Source organism: Erinaceus europaeus, chromosome 12, assembly GCF_950295315.1.
Source record: "Erinaceus europaeus chromosome 12, mEriEur2.1, whole genome shotgun sequence".
Classification (NCBI taxonomy): Eukaryota; Metazoa; Chordata; class Mammalia; order Eulipotyphla; family Erinaceidae; genus Erinaceus; species Erinaceus europaeus.
Window position 1 is genome coordinate 44,590,968 of NC_080173.1, and position 19,840 is coordinate 44,610,807.

Sequence of the window (19,840 nt, forward strand, 5' to 3'; positions counted from 1 at the left end):
TCAAAAAGCTTTCTCAAAAGCTTTACTGGGTTGGAGAAATAGCATAATGGTTATACAAACAAATTAGGTCCTGTGGCTTTAAAAAAAGAGCCTTGTGGGGGCCAGGCAGTAGCACAGTGGGTTAAGTACACATGTCCCCCAGCTCCCCACCTGCAGGGAGGTTGCTTTGCAAGTAGTAAAGCAGGTCTGCAGGTTTCTATCTCTCCCCCTCTCAATTTCTCTGTCCTATCCAACAACAACAGTGACAATAACAACAAGGGCAACAAAAATGAGAAAAATGCAGGCACTGAGCCCCAGCGTTAACCCTGGAGGCAGAAAAAAGGCTTTGTGGGGGTTGGGCAGTAGCACACTGGGTTAAACACACATAGTGCTAAGCGCAAAAATTCTGGTTCAAGCCCCTGGCTTCCCGCCTGCAGGGGGGGGGGGGGTCACTTCACAAGCAGTGAAGCAGGTCTGCAGGTGTCTTTCTCCCTCTCTATGTCATCTTCTCTCAGTTTCTCTCTGTTCTCCCCAACAACAGCAGCAGCAACAACAATGGGGTGGAGGAGAAAGCCTATAGAGCCCCAGTTAATAACCCTAGAGGCATTTTAAAAAAAGCCTTACTTTCAAGAGACTCATGAGCACAATCTAGTGAACAAACATCATGACTAATCAATGTGAGTTGTGCCCATGTGTGTTAACTCCAAGGACCCAGCTTCCAGTAGGAAATGACCCCACTAGAATTACTATGTTTTCAAAGTGAACAAGAGCTCAATCAAGAAAAGTGAGGGCATGCAAAGTGCAAGGACCAGTATAAGGATCCTGGTTCAAGCCCCTGGCTCCCCACCTGCAGGGGAGTCACTTCACAAGCAGTGAAGCAGGTGTACAGGTGTCTATCTTTCTCTCCTCCTCTCTGTCTTCCCCTCCTCTTTCCATTTCTCTCTGTCCTATCCAATGACAACATCAATAACAACAATAATAACTACAACAAGGGCACCAAAAGAGATTAAATAAATAAATAAATATTAAAAAAATAAATAAGTGAGGGCTAAATTTCTGATGCCTGATCTCAGAACCTGTGAACCAGAATACCCTGGAATAATTCCTTTTTTTTTCTTTTTTTACATTTTATTATCTTTATTTACTTATTGGATAGAGACAGCCAGAAATAGAGAGGAAGAGAGACAAACACCTGCAGCCCTGCTTCACCACTCGTGAAGCTTTCCTCCTGCAGGTGGGGACCAGGGACTCAAACCTGGGTCCTTGCACATTGCAACATGTGCACTCAACCAGGTGCACCACCACCCAGCCCCTGAAATAATTCCTTATTCTTATTGCCTTGCCCTTCAGGCTACGATTCACTCGCCATCCCTTCTCCACCACCGGCAACATTGCTATGGCCACATTAAGTGACCTGAGTTAGGCAGCTCACTTGGATAGTGTGGTGCTTTGCCATGAGCATGACTCAGGTTCAACCTCCCACAGCATTGGAAGAAACTAGTGCTTGTCATTTCATTCTCTCTGTTTCCCCTTCCCCCCACATCTGAAAAAAGAAAAAAAAAAGTTAGGAGCAGTGACACTTGGCCTAAGATGAAAAAAGAGCTGTGCCAATATGGCTGATTGAAGTTACCCAAAACCTCCTAGAAGAGGAAATAGATATGACCCTTCTCTAAGAGGATACACCAGTATCAGGTCTTACCAGAGAGCAGCAGCTTCCTTACTGCTTACCCCACCTCTGACCAAGACAAGCCACAGCAGTATAGTCAGCCTGTGTCGGGAGGAGAACTGAGCAGTTGTTTGAGAGTAAAAGTATATATGCTAATTTGTTTATGATTGCACTATCCCAAGCAGAAAGTGATGGTGACTTAGGCTAATGTGGTGTGGTGAAAGGCAGAAAGAATCAGCAGGGCTTGGTGATGAACTGCTCAGGAAATGGGAGGAGTCATGACTTTCAGTCTTAAGCATGCACCCCCAGGATGACCTCAGCTTCTTCCTAGCAGCAAGTGGGTGATAAGGAAAAAGAAAATTGATACAGAACACTTCCTGTGGTGAAAACTAAAAGAAGGCTCTGGTCCATTCCTGCTTTGGAGATTATGGGAGAAGGAAGATGGCTAGAACTTTATATCCACTTCATGTTCTCTGGCCTCTGGAGTGGTTGCAACTGCTCTTGGGATCTGGAATAGCACCTCTAACCTGGGCCCTCAACCTGGACCCAGTGCAGCTCACCACCTACACAGGTCCCAATGGCAGCCATTTTGGATTCTCGCTGGACTTCTATAAGGACAAACCTGGGAGGTAAGCCTTGGGAAGTTTGGGTATTAGGAGAAAGGATTCTGAGGCTCCAAGGTACCAGGTTCACTTCCCAGTACCACTATAAACCAGGAGAAAGGATTCTTCTACCATCACTGCTCCTGTGGGCCTCAAGTTCCTCACCTGTGATAGACGGTGAGCAAAGTGAGTTCCAGGGTCTTCACTGTGAGTACTTTCTAGGAATACTGGGCAGGTACTTTCCTGGGTGAGGTTAGTAAGGAGGATTATGACAGGGAAGATGGGCACTGAACCCCAAAGCAAAAGGAAGACAAAAGCTGATGCATTTTTCCAAAGGGTCAGTTGTATAGCCTATTGCATCATTATCCCTTAAAATACAGAGAGGAGTACTTTTCTCTTTTAAAAATTATTCTTTAATTTTTTTAATATTCTAGTTTATATATTTTAATTTTTAATTTATTTTTCCCTTTTTGTTGCCCTTGTTTTTTATTGTTGTTGTAGTTATTGTTGTTATTGATGTTGTCGTCGTTAGATGGGACAGAGAAATGGAGAGAGGAGGGGAAGATGGGGGGGGAGGGAGAAAGACAGACACCTGCAAAACTGCTTCACTACTTGTGAAGCAATTCCCCTGCAGGTGGGAAGACAGAGGCTTGAACCAGGATCCTTACTCCGGTCCTTGTTCTTTGCGCCACCTGTGCTTAACCCGCTGCGCTACCGACCGACTCCCTCTATTCTATTTTAATGAGAGAGATATAGAGAAACACAAATACCAGTGCACTGCTCAGCTCTGGCTTACGGTGGTGCTGGGGATTGGACCTGAGACCTTAGAACCTCAGGTATGAAAGTCTTTTGCATAACCATTATGCTGTCTCCCCAGCCATCTTCTTTTTTTTAGATAGAGGCAGAGAAAGTGCACCAAAGCTTCCTTCAGTATGGTGGGGTGAGGCTAGAACCTGGGTGGCATACATAACAAAGCAGCACACTTTCAAGTGGCAGAGCAAATGTCTTCTATGGTTTTATGAAACTAAAATGGTTCCCATTCACATTTTTCTACATCATTCCCCTAAGTAATACTGGAAAAGAATCAGTGTTGGAGGGAGATAGCATAATGGCTGTATAAGAGACTTTAATGCCTAATACGCATTAAGGTCTCTGGTTCAGTCCCTAGCATCACCATAAGACTGAGCTAAGGGGGAGTTGGGAGGTAGCTCAGCAGGTTAAGTGTGGGTGGTGCAAACCACAAGGACCAGCATAAGGATCCAGGTTCGAGGCCCCGGCTCCCCACCTGCAGGGGAGTCAATTCACAAGTGGTGAAGCAGGTCTGCAGGTGTCTATCTTTCTCTCCCCCTCTCTGTCTCCCCTCCTCTCTCCATTTCTCTGTGCTATCCAACAACGACGACATCAATAACAACAACTATAATAACTAAAACAACAAGGGCAACAAAAGGGAATAAATAAACATTTTTAAAAAACTGAGCTAAGCAGTTCTCTGGAGATATATATGTGTGTGTGTATATATATATATATGTACATATATATATATATATATGACATACATATGTTGAAATAACAAGATTGGGTTTTATAAGGATATTCTCCCCTCCCAAGTAAGATAGCTAACTCCTCCTAGTCAAGTCAAACCAAATGTAGTGATAGTCACAGCTTTATCTCTAACTTCTGGTTTACTGTGTCCACAGCCTTATGAAGAGGTTGGCCTCCATGACTTGTGAGATCACGCTCTTTAAAGATACTTATTAGAGAAGCGGTGAAGCAGGTCTGCAGGTGTCTGTCTTTCTCTCTCCCTCTCTGTCTTCCCTTTATCTCTCCATTTCTCTCTGTCCTATCCAACAACAACATCAATAATAACTACAACAATAAAACAACAAGGGCAACAAAAGAAAATAAAGAAAAAACAACAATAATAAATTTGTTAGAAAGAAGCAGAGCCCCACTCTGGCTCATGTAAAAAAAAAAAAAACTTATTAGAACAGCAGTATCACTCTGGCACATGCAATGCTGGGGATCTTCTTCTTCTAGCGTTTGCCCTTCTTCCGTAGCCAGTCAACAGCGTCAGGTTGAAAGCTGTCAGGAGCTGCTTGTTCCTGGCTTTGAAAGTGACTGGGATCCATGTGGATTCAGTCGGCTAGGAAGGATCGTCAGTTTCCCCAATGAATGGGTACTCACGGGATGCACCACGAGAAGGTCGATCCAAGCATCCCATGCTGGGGATGAAACTCAGGACCTCATGCTCTTATTAAGCCCAGTGCTTATACACTATGCCACTTCCCTGCCTCAATCTGTGAAATCTTTTTTGAGAGAAGCCAATTTCCTCCACCAAGCACACCACCCTTCCTATTAGTGCTTACAATGAGGGCACCGGGGCCTGGAGTACCCAGGTCATGATCATCTCATTTTCCTACATAGTGTGGCCATAGTGGTGGGCGCCCCGCGAACCCTTGGCCCCAAAGGGGTAGAAACTGGTGGTGTGTTCCTGTGCCCTTGGAGAGCCAAGGGCGACAAGTGCAACTTGCTGCCGTTTAACTTGAGTAAGTCAAACACAACACGGAAAAGGGAGGGGCTGGGGTGTATGGGACTCCTGTTTTTAGCGTCCTACCCCTCCTTGTACCTTCCAGATGATGAGACCCGAGAAGCAGGCTCCCAGACTTTCCAAACCTTCAAGACCCAGCAAGGACTGGGGGCATCCGTGGTCAGCTGGAAGGACAAAATCGTGGTGTGCACCGTGGAACAGGGGGTGGGGTGGGGCACAGGGGCACATAGTGTGGGGGGCGAGTCCTGGGCTCCTTTCCCACTCTTCTATGGCCCTGCCTCAGGCCTGCGCCCCCTGGCAGCACTGGAACGTGATAGAAAAAATGGAAGAAGCTGAGAAGACGCCCGTAGGTGGCTGCTACGTTGCTCAACTCCAGAACGGGAGTCGGGCCGAGTACTCGCCCTGCCGGGCCAACACCATGAGCTGGTTTTATGAGGACAATCCATATAGTGAGCGCCGCTCTCCGCTTTGGCTCCGCCTACTCGCGACTGTTCGCGCAGCCCTAACCTACTCCTTCTGGCACCCTAAGACCCAACTTTCTTTATTTATAAAAAGGAAACATTGACAAAACCATAGGATAAGAGGGATACAACTCCACACAATTCCCACCACCAGAACTCTGTATCCCATCCCCTCCCCTGATAGCTCTCCTATTATTTAACCCTCTGGGAGTATGGACCCAAAGGACCCCACTTTCAACGCAGCAGCGCCCCAAGGCCCCCTCCAAGCCTGCCGCCCCTCACATCCCCGCCCCTAGGCCCCGCCCCTCACCGCCCCGCCCCCTTGCTTCCAGGCAAAGACCTGCGCTACTGCGAAGTGGGCTTCAGCTCTGCAGTCACTCAGGCAAGTAGCAGCTTGTGCGGCTAGGGGACAACTCCCCAGCCGCACGCCTCTCACCACGGGGCTTCCCTTTCAGAATGGAGAGTTGGTGCTCGGGGCCCCTGGCGGCTATTACTTCAGAGGTACGTCTATCTATACACCGCCCCCCCCCCCGCCCCCGGCCTCTGGCTGCCGGGGGAGACCCTTGCAGCTCGCCACACACCTGCATCCTCGCGCCCTAGGTCTCCTGGCGCGGGCTCCAATTGCCGATATTGTCTCGACTTACCGCCCCGGCACCCTCCTGTGGTTCCTGTCCACCCAGCGCATCACCAACGACAACAGATACTCAGAGTACTTCGACGGCTACCTGGGTACACCGGCTCCCTGCTCGGAGTCCCAGTACTGCCTGCTGCGGGAGCGCCCCCACGCCAGCCCCTGCGCGCCGGCCCAGCGCCTCAGGCAACGCTGCCCTCGGCTTCCGCTGCTCCCCCTGCACCTGCAGCTCCCACCGCGCCCTTCCCGCTGCGCAGCTTAGAGCAGAGAGACTGCACAGCAGTCTTCTCTCGGTGGCCTCAGTTTCCCCATCCACACATGCGGGGTTTGCTCGGGTGGTCTCCAAGTCTCTGCCTTTTTCTCCCTCCCGGACACTAATGAGCTCTGTGTCTTTAGGGTACTCGGTGGCCGTGGGCGACTTCGACGGGGATGTCAGCACCACAGGCAAGAAACCCGCTTAGCCAGGGGCGGAGGCTGGGAAGCCCTGCCTGGGGAAGAGCACTGCCAAGGCCAGAACCGAAATCTCCTCTGGGTGCGGAGGTGGGGTGGTGGCAGGGCGAAGCTGGGTAAATTGGAAGGTCTTCATTCTGTGGACTGGCTCTCCCCAGAGTATGTCTTCAGCGCCCCCACTTGGAGCTGGACCCTGGGAGCGGTGAGTTAGCAGCATCCCGAAGCCCCCAGCCCTAGTCCTAGCACACTCCAACCCCACCTCTGCCCTGCCCTTTCCTGGAGTGAGGGGCCGGGGCCAGAGTGACTAGCTCCTGCTGTCCGCACAGGTGGAAGTTTTGAACTCCAACTACAAGATGTTGTACCGGCTGCATGGAGAGCAGGTGAGGTCGGCCGGGTTTCCGTGTGGGTGGCGTAGGATGGAGGTTTACGGTGCGAGCACGTTCTTCAGGCTGTAGAGGGCCACGTGTTAGAGAAGGTTCGCCTGTGTTCCCGCAGGTGGCTTCATATTTTGGGCACTCGGTGGCTGTCACTGATGTCAACGGGGACGGGTAAGGAAGAGTGTGCCCCACTCCTATCCGTCCCGCAGGCCTTCAACCTCCTTTTCTAACTCCCGTGTGACCCCCGCGGGCAGCACCAAGCAGGTGGGGGGCCGGGGGGGGGGAGCTTTGGGTTAGTTGCAGCACCTTCCCAGCCCAACCCCCTATAACTTCTGCTCTGGCCTGCAGGAGGCACGACCTGCTGGTGGGGGCGCCACTGTTCATGGAGCACCGTGCCAACCGAAAGCTGGCCGAGGTGGGGCGCGTGTATTTGTTCCTGCAGTCGCGGGGCCCCCACGTCCTGGGTGCTCCCAGCCTCCTGCTGACCGGCACTCAACTCTATGGACGGTTTGGTTCGGCCATTGCACCCCTAGGCGATCTCAACCGGGATGGCTACAATGGTGAGGGAAGAGATAATAATTTCCAGTTGCTGCCCAGAGGTTAACATCCTCAACAGGAGCAGAGATAGACCTGCGTGAGACGAAATTCGGAAGGGCTTTTAAAAATTTGATTAATTTTCCTTTAATGAGAGATACAGAGAGAGAGACCAGAGTACAGCTCAACTCGGGTTTGTAGTGGTGCCAGGGATTGAACCTGGGACCTCAGAGCCTCAGGCATGAAAATCTTTTGCATAACCTCGATGCTATCTCCTCAGTCCACTACAAGTGGTTTAAATGCTTACTGCTGAGTGGGAAAAAACAGAGTTTAAGGAGACTAGCTATGATATTTTTGTACTAGTTTGCAGTTGAATGTGGGTTGGGACAGTAGAGTTAAAGATGATAATTTCCTAGATGTTGAGTACTTAGATTATTAGAATCTGAGAGGTGAGTGGAGGAGCTGGGTGGTGGCATACCTGGTTGAACACATGTTACAATGTGCAAGGACCTCAGTTCAAGCCCCTGGTCCCCACCTGCAGGAGGAAAGCTTAAGAGTGGTAAAGCAGTGTTGCAGGTGTCTCTCTCTGTCTCTCTCCCTCTCTATCTTCCCCTTTGTCTAAATTTATGGCTGTCTCTATCAAATAAATAAAAATAATAATTTTTTAAAGGAGAGGTGAGTGGACGTGGGGCTGGAGGAGAGAATGGATTTGATGGCTGATAGTATCTTTCACTGCCCAGAACTCAGGCCATGCAGCAGGTCTGGGGAGGATGAAATGGAGACCAGCAGTCCATCTCTAGACTTTTCTGAGTCTGAAGAGCTTGGTAGCATGGGCAGGGGTAAACAGCATAATGGTTATGCAAAGAGACTCTCATTCCTGAGGCTCCAAAGTCCTAGGTTCAGTCCCTCACACCACCATAAACCAAAGCTGAGCAGTAGGAGAGAGAGAGAGAGAGAGCAAGCATTAGGCAGATGTGTTTAGAGGACTGTTGTATGTGACTTCCTTCACTTCCACACCAGACCTCAATGAAGTCTAATGGATGGTGAGGTAGGGAATGGAAGCTGAAATATGGGAAGAGGCTTGGGGAGCAAGAACATTTAGAGGATCCCAGTGGAAGTGAGTCAGAAAGTAGACAGCATGTCCAGAGAGTTAGGAGGCAAATCAGGAGACCTATGGCTTAGAATTCAAAGGGAAAGCTTTAAGCAGAAAAAGGGTTTAGTGGCTCAAGAGGCTGCTAAGAGGTACAGTATGATGATACTAGAAAAGTATATATGAGACTCAGCAATAAGGAGATCATTGATGACAGTGACAAGAACCAATCTAGGTGGTCCAGGAGGTAGTGCAGTGGCTAAGGGACTGGACTCACGAGCATGAGGTCCTGAGTTCAATCCCCGGCAGCACATGTACCAGAATGATGTCTGGTTCTTTCTCTCTCCTATCATTTCTCATTAATAAATAAATAAATAAAATATAAAGAAAAGAACCAATTTAGAACTGGACGAGGACAGATGCCAGAATGCCATAAGGCAAGACGGGAATGAAGGCAAAGAACTGGAGGCAGCCAATGTATACTGACTCTCAACCAGTCCAAAGAGAAAAGTTGATCATTGAAAGGAAATTAAAGTCAAGGGAAGATTATTTTCATTTGGAAGAATAAGAAGTTAAATTTGGAGGAAAAGGTGCTTGTGTAAAAATGGAGAATGGGTTAGAGGGTGGTTCCTATGATGTCCTGGGGACACAGAGATGGGATACATACATAGCAGTAGGGTGAAAGAAGGAAGATACCCACTCAAGAGCTAAGTGGCAGAATGGAGAAAGTTTGAGATAGGCATAAAGCAGATTGGGAGAAGGTTCTCAGCAGAAAAACCTGTAGGACTGCTGGGCAGCATAGAGGGCACTGGGGATAACTGGAAAGCAAGAATTTATGAAACACCAATCTGGCAGGGGCTGGCCAGGCTGGCCCAAGACTGGCCACAAAGCAAGATAACTGAGGATATGGCAAAAAAAAAAAAAAAACTCTGTGATCAGGAAATACGTGAAGAGATAAAGAAACAAAAGGTCAAGAGATTGGAGACCTAGGACTTGGGGACCAGACTATGGTCAAAGTGGTTCTTTTTTAGATAAACTGTTTGTAGCTTGATCAGAAAGAGAAAAAAAAAACTTTAAGATTTATTTATGAATGATAATGAGAGAATTAGAGCATGCAGGGTCAGGGGTTGAACTTGGAACCTCATGCACACAAATTGGATACTTTATCTGCTTGCCACTTCCCAGGCTCAAGAAAGAATTTTAAGTGGCCAGGGAGGTGACACAGTGGATAAGGCATTGGATTCTCAACTATGAGGTCCTGAGTTAGATCCCTGGCAGCACATGTACCAGAGTGATGTCTGGTTCTTTCTCTCTCTCCTATCTTTCTCATGAATAAAGAAATAACTTATTTTTAAAAACAATTTTAAAAGCTTTAATTTTTATTTTTAATATTTTACTTATTTATTAATGAGAGGGATAAGAGGAGAGAGAGAAAAATCAGACATCACTTGGGTACTTGTGCTGTTGGGGATTGAACTAAGGAGAGAGAGAGTCCAACTCATGCTTGAGAGTTCAACACTTTATCCACTACACCACCTCCTGGACCTAAAAACTTTATTTACTTAGTGTATTTATTTTATTTTATTTGTTTATTAACAAGAGAGAGTGAGGGAGGGAGGGAGAGAGAGAACCAAAACATAACTCTAGTTTACAATGCTGGGGGTCAAACACAGGACCTCATGTTTTCAAGTCCAACACTTTAGCCTCTGTGCCACCTCCCAGGTCACAAGCTTTATTAATGAGGGGAAAACAGTGAGAGAGAGGTAGAGAGAGCCAAAGCCAGAGCCAGCACTCTGCCACATGAGATGCTGGGGATTGAACTTGGGACATCATACCTGAGAGCCTAACATTTTATCCACAGTGCTACCTCCAAGGCAACAGCTATATTTGTTTCTTTCCTCCTCCTCCTCCTCCTCTTCTTCCTCTTCCTCCTCCTCTTCAGCTTCTCTCTTCCTCTTCCTCTTTCTCCTCCTTTTTTCCAGAGCACTGTTCAGCTCTGTTTTATAGTGGTTCTGGAATTGAATCTGAGACCTCAGAGCCTCAGGCATGAAAATCTTTTTGCATAACAAGTATGCTATTGTCCCAACCCAAGATTTTTAAAAAGAAGGAGGTGACACAGTAGATAAAGCATTGGACTTGTAAGCATTAGGTCTTAGGGTTGATCCCTGGCATCATATATGGCAGAGTAATACTTTGGTTCTCTCTCTCTCCACTCCTCTCATAAATAAATATTTTAGAAAGAGATAGTAGTGGTGACTAGTCTATTGTGTGGCTCTAAGTAGACATGGAATACAGTGAACATCCCCTGGGAAAAGTGCATTCACTGTTTGATTTCTCTTTAATCTTCTGGTACTCAATATTCTCATATAAAATGAAAATAATACTTAATTTATATGCAGTCAAGGAGGTAGCACAGTAGATAAAATGTTGAACTCTCATGCATGAGGTCTGGAGTTTGATCTCTGGCAGAGCATGTACTAGAGTTATGCTCTGGTTCTCTCATTAATAAAAAAAATTAAAAAAAAACTTGATTTGCATGATTAAGTGCAATCTTATCAATGTATTATTCTTAGCAGATAGTGAAGGTTATTAAATTTTTTTGTACAAGTCCTCCTTAGTGGGTCTCTTTCCTACCTCATTATAAGCTTCTGAAGGGCACGGCAGCTGTCTCCTTGACTCTGCTGTCTCCTCTCTCCTGGTCCCCTAAGGTCTACCCAGAGAAGTAGCTCAGAGAAGTTTTACAGGACCACTTGGAGAGGCCGAATAACCAATAGCAATTTCCTCTCTCTTGTCCTTTCAGATGTGGCAGTGGCTGCCCCCTATGGGGGTCCCAGTGGTCAAGGCCAAGTTCTGGTGTTCCTGGGTCAGAGTGAGGGGCTCAGCTCACGGCCCTCCCAGGTTCTGGACAGTCCCTTTCCTGCAGGCTCTGGCTTTGGCTTCTCCCTTCGAGGTGCCACAGACATCGATGACAACGGATACCCAGGTGCCCCCAGACAGCCTCCTAGCTAGACAAGAAGGGCCACTGGACATTAGCTGGAAGAGCTGACATAGCCAAGGGCCTGTACCTGATCTGGTGTCCCCCCAAGAGCTGTGATTCCTCTATGGGTATAGAATGAAGTGGGGGCAGGAGGTATCTCCAGTGGGGGAGGTGGTGTGGAGGCCTCCATGCCCTATCTAATTGCTAATCGTCACCCCCTTCCCTGTGTGTAGATCTGCTGGTGGGAGCCTATGGGGTTAGTAAGGTGGCTGTGTACAGGTGAGCACTGGATTCCTGGGTGCGGAAGGGTGGGGCACATATTCTCAGAGGTGACCTGGCCAAGGGTCCATAATGGCGAGCCTCCTGTACCCAACCAGAGCTCAGCCTGTGGTGATGGCCACTGTGAAGCTGCTGGTCCAAGATTCACTGAACCCTGCTGTGAAGAACTGTAAGCTGAGCCAGACCAACACACCAGTGAGCTGGTGAGGAGGTGGTGGCATGTGCCCTGTGGGCTCAGGAATCAGGTGAGATGGGACTGGGGGTTCAGATGCTGCATCCCACTCGTGTCTTTGCAGCTTTAACATACAGATGTGTGTGGGAGTCACAGGGCACAACATTCCTCAATGTCTGCGTGAGTAACATGTGGTCAAGGAGATGGACCTGGCTCCCTAGGAGGCTGGCTAGGGTGATCCTCACGTACCCCGAATTCCCCACCCCCACCAGTTCTAGATGCTGAGCTGCAGCTGGACCAGCTAAAGACCCGCCAGGGCCGAAGAGCGCTACTGCTAATCTCTCAGCAGTCCAGCACCACCCTGCACCTGGATCTGGGGGGACGGAGCAAATCCATCTGCCACAACACCACAGCCTTCCTCCGAGTATGACAAAGTTTGGGGATGGGCAGGGCTGGGTGTGTAAAGCTGGTTCATCCAGCAGAGGGGAATGGTCTGAGATCTGCAGGGCTGGAGGCTGGCAGATAGACACTCATGGAAGGGTATGTGGGAGCAAGATGACCTGTCTTTTGTCCCCTCTCTAGGATGAGGCCGACTTCCGGGACAAGCTGAGCCCCATTGTGCTGAGTGTCGACGTGTCCCTACAGCCTGAGAAAAATGGACTAACCTCTGCTCTTGTGCTACATGGAGACACACATGTCCAGGAGCAGGTGGGGCTGGGCCAGGGCGAGCAGGGCGGGTAAAGGACCCCAGCAAGTCAGGGGTCCAAGTCTGTATGCGAACCTTCAAACCTCAATGACACCTCTAGTCTGTGATACCACTCTAAACCCTAATGAAAACCACACATCTAAGCCTTAGAGTAAACCCCACGTGCTGATGCCAACTCATAGACTCTGATGTCACCACCAAAAGCCTAACATTGGCCCAAACCCTGTGGCAAATCAGAGTCATCACCCATGTCCTTTTCATACTTAGACCTGCTAGTTCCCTAAGGCTGATATGACACATGTGTACCCAAGTTACCCTCACAGTGTACCCAATGTACCCACTCCAGACCCGAATCATCCTGGACTGCGGAGATGATGACCTGTGTATACCCCAGCTTGAGCTCACTGCCAATGTGTAAGGAGACCTGCTCTTCCCTATCCTGGCCCTGCCTGCCCCAAGGCACCCCCTTTCTGCTTGGGTCCTAGTCACCTGATACTCTATTTTAAGCCCCTGTCTTTCCCCAAAAATGCTGGGTCTGGACCTGGCCTTCTTGGCTTTACTGCTTCCTCCTTACAGAACTGGCTCACCACTCATGATTGGAGCTGACAATGTGCTACAGCTGCAGGTGAATGCAGCCAACGAGGGTGAAGGGGCCTATGAGGCTGAGCTGGTGGTACACCTGCCCCCAGGTGCCCACTACATGCAGGCCTTCGGCAACATGGAGGTGAGGCCCCAGCATGGGCATTCCTAGGAGGTACCTTGATTCTCAATTTCCAACATGACAGCTCCCATTTCGGTCATGCTTTGCTGTAAAAGTTGTAATTATTTAAAATTTTTATTTATTTATTTATGAGAGAGAAAGAAGGAGTGGTCTGGGAGGTGGCACAGTGGGTAAAGCACTGGACTCTCCAGCATGAGGTCCCAAGTTCAGTCACTGGCAGCACATGTACCAGAGTGATGTCTGGTTCTCTCTCCTCCTATCTTTCTCATTAGTAAATAAAAATAAAATCTAAAGAGAGAGAGAGAGAAAGAGAGAAGAGAATCAAAGCATCCCTCTGCCACATGCCATTCTGGGGATCCAACTCAGACCTGCATGCTTGGGATTCAACAATGTGCCACCTCCCAGGCCACATGTAATTATTTAAAAAAAAAAAAATTGGTGTAAAATGCAAGAACTAGTGGAAAGATCCCGGTTCGAGCCCCCAGCTCCCCACCTGCAGGGGAGTCGCTTCACAGGCGGTGAAGCAGGTCTGCAGGTGTCTGTCTTTCTCTCCCTCCTCTGTCTTCTCCTCCTCTCTCCATTTCTCTCTGTCCTATCTAACAACGATGACATAAATAACAACAATAAAAAAAAGAGTTGGGTGAGGAGCAAGCACTTGCTAGTGGCACAAAAATTTAAGAAATCCATATCAAACTAAACGTTAGCAGGAACCTCTGTTACCATTTAGGTTTCCTCCCAGACTTTTTTTCTCAGCATCAACAGATACTTACAGCTATATGTTCATTGTACTTGATGATGATAATGTAGTTGATAACAATAGGACCATACTTTGCAAACAGTAACAATAAAATAGGACTGGGGAGGTAGCATAGTGGTTATGAAAAAGATTTTCATGCCTGAGGAAACAAAATCCTAGTTCAATCTCCAGCACCACGATAAGCCAGAGTTGAGCAGTGCTCTGGTTAAAATAAATAAATAAATAAATAAGAGAAATATTTAAAATAAGGCTGGAGAGATAGAGCTTAGTGATTATACAAAAAGGCTTTCATGTCTGAGGGCACCAAAAGTCCCAAGTTTAATTCCCAGCACCACCATAAGCCAGGGATGAGAGTGCTCCAGTATGGGGCAGGGGGAGTTGGGATCTGGTGCTGATACACTTGGTAATGCCTGGGTTTAAGCCCCCAGCCCCCACCTGCAGGGGAAAACTTCACGAGCGATAAAGCAGTGCTACAGGCCTCTCTCTCTTTCTTTGCCCTTCAATCTCTCTTTCTCTAACCAAAATAAACAAAATACTAAAGAACAGTTGCTTAAAATATAAAATAGAGGCTGGGGAAACAGAATAATGGCTATGCAAAAAACTTTTGTGCCTAAGTCACTGAAGTCCCAGGTTCAATCTTCAGCAAAGCCATAAGCCAAAGTTGAACAGTGTTCTGGTCTCTATCTATCTATCTGTCTAAAAAATAAGGGTCATTTAAAAAATTTCTTTATTGGAGGATTAATGTTTTACAGTTGACAGTAAATACAATAGTTTGTAAAAGCATAACATTTCTTAGTTTTCAGCATAACAATACAACCCCCACTAGGTTCTCTGTCATCCTTTTCCAGGACCTGTATTCTCCCCCACCCCCACCCACAAGGGTAATTTCCCCCCCCCCCTTCTCATTTCCCTTCTTTCACCAGAGCACTGCTCAACTTTGGCTTATGGTGCTGCAGGGGATTGAACCTGGGAGGTAATAAAAAAGAAAAAAGAAGAAAGAAAGAAAGAAAGAAAAAGAAGGGGAAAAGTATATAAAGTAGAACATGGCAGTCCCTTGAATGCTCACCCCAAGAAATCCATACCCCTGAGTCCACCCTATGAATGAATCTTTCCCAGACTTCCCCAGGGAATGTAAAAATGTATGGAGGGGGCTGGGCAGTGACTACTTTCCAGAAGCCCCATTTCCCACCTGTAAGGAAAAAGTTTCATTAGCAATGAAGCAGTGCTGCAAGTGTCTTTCTCCCTCTTTATTTCCCACTACCCTCTCAATTTCTGTCTTATCAAATAAAACAGAAAAATAAATATGTATGGAAAGCTCTGTAACTACCTTTTTGAACTTCCTGAAGGGCTTTGAACGTCTCATCTGTAACCAGAAGAAGGAGAATGAAACGAAGGTGGTGATGTGTGAGCTGGGGAACCCCATGAAGAAGAATGCCCAGGTGAGAAGATGGGGATGAGGATGGAGTGCCTTGCAGACACCCAGGCATTGTGGCCTGGGCTCACAGTCAGCTCTGGGCTGGAGTCCTGGCTCCTCACTCCTCAGGGACATGTTCTAATATGAGTGACTCCCTCTCCCAGTGGGCTTCAGAGTAAAATGGAGGTACTAATGGTGATCCTGGGGGACAAGGAGGTCATATTCAGGACCCAGCTGTCCAGAAGGGGCATTTGGGCAGTGACCCTGGCTCTTCCCTGTCTTTCAGATAGGAATTACAATGCTGGTGAGTGTGGGGAACCTGGAAGAAGTTGGGGATCAAGTGTCCTTCCGGATGCAGATCAGGAGGTAGGGATAGGGGAGCAGTCCCCCCACCCCATCAACCTTTCTCTACTGAGCCAGAAGCAGAGATACTCAGTGCCTTCCGTGCAGAGCTTCTGGTTCCCTCTCCCTCTGAGACTTGTTTCTGAATCACAGAGTTCTAGGGCTGACTTTAGTGTGCTGTGCTGTGCTGTGCTGTGCTGTGCTGTGCTGTGCTGTGCTGTGCTGTGCTGTGTGTAGAGTCAGTGTTTCTGCAGCCTCTGGAAGTCTGCCCCCAGAAAGTCCTGGGGTTTACTGGTGTCTCTCACCTGATTCTCCTTCTCCGCCCCACCCCCACCCCTCCAGCAAGAACAGCCAGAATCCAAACAGTAAGAAGTTGCTGCTGGCTGTGCCTGTGCGGGCAGGGGCCCAAGTGGAGCTGCGTGGGTGAGAGAAGGGGCGGACAAAGGAGATGGGGGTCTAAGTTTCAGGGGCCCTGGGAGAACCCCCACAGCAAGCAAAGAACTCAGATTCACTGGAGCTTGGGTGCCTGCAGGAACTCCTTTCCAGCCTCTCTGGTGGTAGCAGCAGAAGAAGGCAACGGAGAAAACAGCACAGAAAACTGGGGCCCAAAAGTGGAGCACACCTATGAAGTAGGAAGGAGCCTCTGAGCCCTTGGCTGGCGGGCGGGGGGGGGGGGGGGGGGGGGAGGGGGGGGCTGGGAGAGTCTTAGGACCTGGGAGCTGGGTGCTGAGCCACCTAATATCCTGTTACCACTACTACCACAGCTATACAACAAGGGGCCTGGTTCTGTAAGTGGCCTTCATCTCCACCTGCAGCTCCCTGGCCAGTCAGGGTCCTCAGATCTGCTTTACATCCTGGATATACAGCCACAGGGGGGCCTTCAGTGCTCCCCACAGCCCTCTCCCAACCCCCTCAAGGTGAGAACCTGGGGGCAGGGGAGAAAGAGCTGTGAGTGAGTCCCCCACTGGGGTGCCTCTGGAGGGTAGGGAGAAGGTGGGGGTGAGGATCCAGCGGCTCTTTTCCTCCCCAGCTGGACTGGAGGCCGCCCACCCCCAGCCCGACTTCTGCTCTCCCTGCCCACCACAAGAGGGAGCGCAGACATGCCTTCCAGCAGAAGCAGCCCTCTGGGCTCCAGGATCCAGTTCTTGTGGTGAGCAGGCCCTGTGGCCTCCTGCTAGGGCCTCCCTGGGGCCCAGGGACCGAGGTAGAGGGTGTGATGTGGGCTAGCTGGGCCCCAGGGAGTACTCCTGTGAATGTGAAGGATTGTGCTGGTATTGTGGGGAAGGTGGGGGGCTGGAGGCGAACATTACAGAAAAATGAATAACCGTCAAAGCTGGGCTGTAAAGAGTACCGAACACCATGATGATGAACACCCCCTTCTTCCCGCCGTCTCCCTGATGCTCTGTAGCTTGGATCTGAGATCCTTCCTCAGGGGAAGACCAAACATCTCGACCCCGAACCCTCCATGGGTCCTTGGGGGAAGGGGTGGTAAGTCCGAAGGGGCTGGGGACTGATGATGTAAACCCCCCGCCCCCACCCAGAGTTGCGACTCGGCGCAGTGCACTGTGGTGCAGTGCGAGCTGCAGGAGATGGCGCGCGGGCAGCGGGCCATGGTCACCGTGCTGGCGCTCCTGTGGCTGCCCACCCTCCGCCAGGTGGGCGGGGCGGGGCCCCGCCGGGAGGGGGCGGGGCTTCGGCGGGTGGGCAGGACTGGGGGCGGGAGGAGCTGGCGAAGCAGGCCTGGGGTGGGCTTCCCCAGATAAAAGGGGACCTGCGGCTGGGATCCGGCAACCTGTAAACTGCGCCTAAAAGGCTTTTCCCCTCGTCCAACCCAGAGGCCCCTGGATCAGTTTGTGCTGCAGTCGCAAGCCTGGTTCAACGTCTCCTCCTTTCCCTACACGGTGCCCGCCCTCAGCCTGCCCAGCGGGGAAGCCGTGGTTAGTGTGGAGCAATCAATCAGTGGTCTTCCCCAGTGTTCCTGCCCTGAGGCGGAAGAGGGGCGTGGGGTGGGGGGCTATCCAGGGGCTGCTGGCGGGCACTGACCTGGCCGTGGGCGCCTGCAGCCTACGGATGGCAGTCTTTGGGTGGCTGAGGAGACACATGTTTGCCCTCAGGTGCGGACACTGCTGCTCCGTGTCTTGGAGGAGAGGGACGTTCCAATCTGGTGGGTGCTGGTAGGCGTTCTGGGTGGCCTACTGTTGCTCACACTCATGATCCTGGCCATGTGGAAGGTAAGGTGTGAAGGAACGGAATGGTGGGGGTGACCAAATGGGCACAGGCTTTGCCTTGCCCTACTTCACAAGGGGGACAGAGAGCACCTGCATAGGTGGCCTAGGGCCCATCAATCTGTATCACTATCGGAGTGTCATTCCTCAGAGGACCTCTTCTGGGGCACAGGCCCCCAGGAGCCTGAAATCTGAAGGCCTTTAGAGCCTTTCCTACCTTTGGGAATTCACGGGGTGCTAGAGAGAGCAGGGTTCACTTCTTCCTGGGTCTGTCCTTCCCCATGAAGTGGGTGTTCCAGGTCTGATCCACCCGACCCCCTTCTTTTTCTTTTTTTAACCAGAGCACTGCTCAGCTCTGACTTATAGTGATGGGGGAATTGAACCTGAGACCTCCAAGCCTCAAGCATGACAGTTTGCATAACCATTATGCTATATCCCCAGCCTAGAGGTCCCAGTTTCAGTCTGTTACCACCACAAATCAAAACCGATCAAGAAAGACACTGGTAAAAAAATAAAATAAATAGCGAGTCTGGCGGTAGCGCCGCGGGTTAAGCGCAGATGGCGCAAAGCGCCAAGGACCAGCATAAGGATCCTGGTTGGAGTCCCTGGCTCTCCACCTGCAGGGGAGTTGCTTCACAGGTGGTGAAGCAGGTCTGCAGGTGTCTATCTTTCTCTCCCCCTCTGTCTTCCCCTCCTCTCTCCATTTCTCTCTGTCCTATCCAACAACAATGACAACAATAATAACCACCACAACAACAAAAAACAACAACAGGGGCAACAAAAATAAATAAATATTTTAAAAATAAATAAATAAATGTAAAGAAGAAAAAGACGAAAACCAAATTAAAACTTATTATGTGCATTCTCTCTACATGGGCAAGGCCTCCCTTTGTGTATACAGTGTAGTCTATTGTGCGGGCAGAGTATGTAGTTGGCTGGTTTCTTTTCATTTTTTAAAACAACTTATTTATTTATTTATTTATTTATGGGAAAGATAAGAGGAGAGAGAGAGAAAGAACCAGACATCACTCTGGTACATGTGCTGCCAGGGATTGAACTTGGGGCCTCATGGTTGAGAATCTAATGCTTTATCCACTGTGACACTTCCTGGACCACTTTGGCTGGTTTCTAATATACTTCCTCCACTGTTCTGGAGAATCATTAAGATCTGGGATCCGGAAACAAAAACAAACAGAGAAACAAAAAAGATCTGGGAGCCTGACGGTGGCTCAGTGGGTTAAGCGTACATGGTATGAAGTCTAAGTGCCGGCATAAGGAATCTGGTTCGAGCCCTGGCTCTACCTGCAGGGCAGTCGCTTCACAGGCAGTGAAGCGGGTCTGCATGTGTCTGTCTTTCTCTCCCCCTCTTTGTCTTCCCCTCTTCTGTCCATTTCTCTCTGTCCTATCCACCAACAACAATAAACAACAAGGGCAACAAAAGGAAAATAAATAAATAAAAAAAACCCATTAAGATCTGTTCCTAACCTCTGTGTACCCCAGGTTGGCTTCTTCAAGCGGAACCGGCCACCCTTGGAAGAAGATGAAGATGAGGAGTGATGATGCAGCCTTGCTGTGTGCTGCCAGTGAGTGGCTGCTCTGTCCCTTCTCTAATGAGTGGCCTGAAAATTCTGGTTACCCATAAATTCTTCTATACATACTTCTTGGTGCCTCTTCTCCCAGCTGAGCTGGACAGCCCCCTTCCCTGATGACCAATACAGAGGCTAAGCTCTACCAACCCTCACCCCCTTTTGCTACCTTTTCTTGGGGTCAGAGGAGAATAGTTATGCTTGGAATGGGAATCTAGGGCCCACAGAGTGTGAGTTTCCCATGAGTCAATAATTAAACCATTACCTTTCCAATAAAATTATTTTAAAAATAACTAAAAATAAAGAGAAGCGTGAGTAGTGGG

General features: G+C 49.1%; 1 protein-coding gene across 1 annotated transcript; it reads left to right on the forward strand.

Annotated features, from left to right (window-relative positions):
- The first annotated feature begins 2,007 nt into the window (after positions 1-2,007).
- ITGA2B (integrin subunit alpha 2b) lies at positions 2,008-19,840 on the forward strand. The gene is made up of 30 exons (XM_007531817.3): positions 2,008-2,274; positions 4,672-4,793; positions 4,881-4,978; positions 5,079-5,244; positions 5,589-5,638; positions 5,712-5,757; positions 5,857-5,985; positions 6,284-6,331; positions 6,496-6,539; positions 6,664-6,717; positions 6,833-6,885; positions 7,063-7,274; positions 11,139-11,321; positions 11,549-11,594; positions 11,693-11,797; positions 11,891-11,946; positions 12,039-12,190; positions 12,349-12,474; positions 12,819-12,886; positions 13,049-13,196; positions 15,297-15,389; positions 15,651-15,730; positions 16,049-16,129; positions 16,239-16,335; positions 16,471-16,623; positions 16,737-16,856; positions 17,248-17,361; positions 17,542-17,643; positions 17,821-17,937; positions 19,432-19,840. The coding sequence occupies exons 1-30, from the start codon at positions 2,087-2,089 to the stop codon at positions 19,486-19,488; spliced, it is 3,108 nt and encodes a 1,035-aa protein (XP_007531879.1). The 5' UTR covers positions 2,008-2,086; the 3' UTR covers positions 19,489-19,840.